Source organism: Chrysochloris asiatica, unplaced genomic scaffold (assembly GCF_000296735.1).
Source record: "Chrysochloris asiatica unplaced genomic scaffold, ChrAsi1.0 scaffold00242, whole genome shotgun sequence".
Taxonomy (NCBI): Eukaryota; Metazoa; Chordata; class Mammalia; order Afrosoricida; family Chrysochloridae; genus Chrysochloris; species Chrysochloris asiatica.
The window spans coordinates 1,989,426-1,991,320 of NW_006408760.1; the positions used below are offsets into that span (position 1 = coordinate 1,989,426).

At 49.1% G+C, this 1,895-nt stretch overlaps 1 protein-coding gene across 1 annotated transcript in view; it reads left to right on the forward strand.

The window, feature by feature from the left end:
• The window catches only part of LMAN2 (lectin, mannose-binding 2), a 23,077-nt gene that overhangs the window by 11,519 nt on the left and 9,663 nt on the right, over window positions 1-1,895 (forward strand). Inside the window, exon 3 of the mRNA XM_006873459.1 lies at window positions 1,503-1,620. Within this exon, the coding sequence (XP_006873521.1) occupies window positions 1,503-1,620 (118 nt within the window). The remainder of the gene's footprint in view (window positions 1-1,502; window positions 1,621-1,895) is intronic.

Genomic DNA, 1,895 nt, shown 5'->3' on the forward strand with positions numbered 1-1,895 from the left:
ACTGCCGACCTTGTAGTTCAAACGGCTTTGCCGTCTGGCGCATTAACCTACAGCGCCATACCAGGACTCCATACTTTCTCACCCTTTTTGCCAGCACTCACTTTTGTATCTCCAGTCTTTTGTTTTCTTTTTCTTCCTTGGTATTTTGTATCATTTTTAGATTTGCCATCTAGAGACCCTAGGGAGCAGTTCTGCTCTGTCCTACAGGCCTGCTGTGAGCCAGAATGGCCATGATGAGCAGTGGGTATGGGTATAGAATATGTTGAATTTGGGGTCTTTTTTTCCCTTTAAATATGGTTGAATAATACTCCATTATATGAAGAACACTACTTTCTTTTTTCTTCCGTTCATCTGTTTATAGATACATGGGTTGTTTTCATCTTTTGGCTTTTGCGAATAACGTGTCTCTGATAATAAATGGTCCAGGAGACTGGACCATTTACAGTCCTCTAGTCATTTGAGAGTTTGTTTCTCTACATCCTTTTCCTCATTGGATATTAATTATGTTTTAAACCATTGCCACCCCACCCCTGTAAATCCACAATGTTTTGCTTTAATTTGCATCTCTATTGGGTTTTAGTCTGATCGCTTCTCTGCAGATCCATCTGCAGACTTCCCCAAGTGGAAAAGTGTGATTGACACCTGAGTTTTCATGTGCAGCTTCTTGCTGTACAAAGCCAGGTTGCCCGCACTTAACTGTCAGCTGTGCCCAGCTCTGCCTGCCCAGTGTTCATGCACTCAGATCACCCACCTTCTCCCATTCACCACAGCCTAAGACCCCAGCCATGTGTGGCATTGTCCCCACTCTTGGACTCGTCTGTGCAAGAGAAGTGAACTAGTGAAGGGCTTGGCTTGGAAGTCAGGCAGATCTGCATTCAAGTCTCATGCCAACTCTGGTGGACTTAGGCTGATGATCCTGGTTTTGAAAGGCTGGACAGATGGGACAGAATGGAGATGGTAGAGCAGAAGGACCCTTTATAACAAAGGACTGATGGCAGGAAGGAAGGGTTGCTTTTTGAAGACAGGAGTCGGACTTTGGGATTGGAAAGACTTGGGTGTGAGCCAAGACCATTCTCTTCTCGGCTGTGTTTTGTGACCTTGGACAAGTCCTTTGCCTCTGTTTGTTTGTTTTCTGTTAAATGCTGTATGCCACAAAAGGGTTGTAACTCTCCTGCCAGGTCCCAGGGCATGAGAGTGAGGATGGAGAGGAGCCAGGGTTAAAAGGGCCAGCTGGTACCGAGGACAGAGAATCAAGGTGTGGCTACCCGCCAGCCCAGGAAAGGGGCCTCTGGCAGCCTTGGGGGTACACCATGTGGCCTTCCCCTCCTGGCCTCGAGGCCACCTGCCAGCAGCCTCTCCTTGCCTGCTGAGAATGTTTGGGGTCTGTTAGTCAGGGGCTCTCATGATCCTGCTGCCTGACCCTGTGGCTGTGCAGTCTCTGCTGGCTTCCAGTGGCAAGAAGGCCCTAGGACATGCTGAGCAGTGTTTTGCTTTCCCCACAGCCCTGCTTCCTCAAGGACTGGGAGATGCATGTCCACTTCAAGGTCCACGGCGCGGGGAAGAAGAATCTTCATGGGGATGGCATCGCCTTGTGGTACACCCGGGATCGCCTTGTGCCAGGTGGGCAGTGGAGTGGATTGCACTTGGCTTCTGTGATGCAGTGTCTCCCAATCAGCAGCACCTGTTAATACACTGCAGTTTCTCTTAGATAAAACCTGGGTTTTATCCTGAGGTTGGCTCTGGGAGGAGTGTCTCTCAGCAAAGAGGAGAGGCTGATCCTACAGCTCAGCTCTATGCCCTAAATCAAGCTCCTCAATATCCCCAGCTGAGTTTTCCCCCAAGCTGCATACTGTCCTTAGACCACTCTGCCAGTTCCCATTGAGTCAGTTCTGATT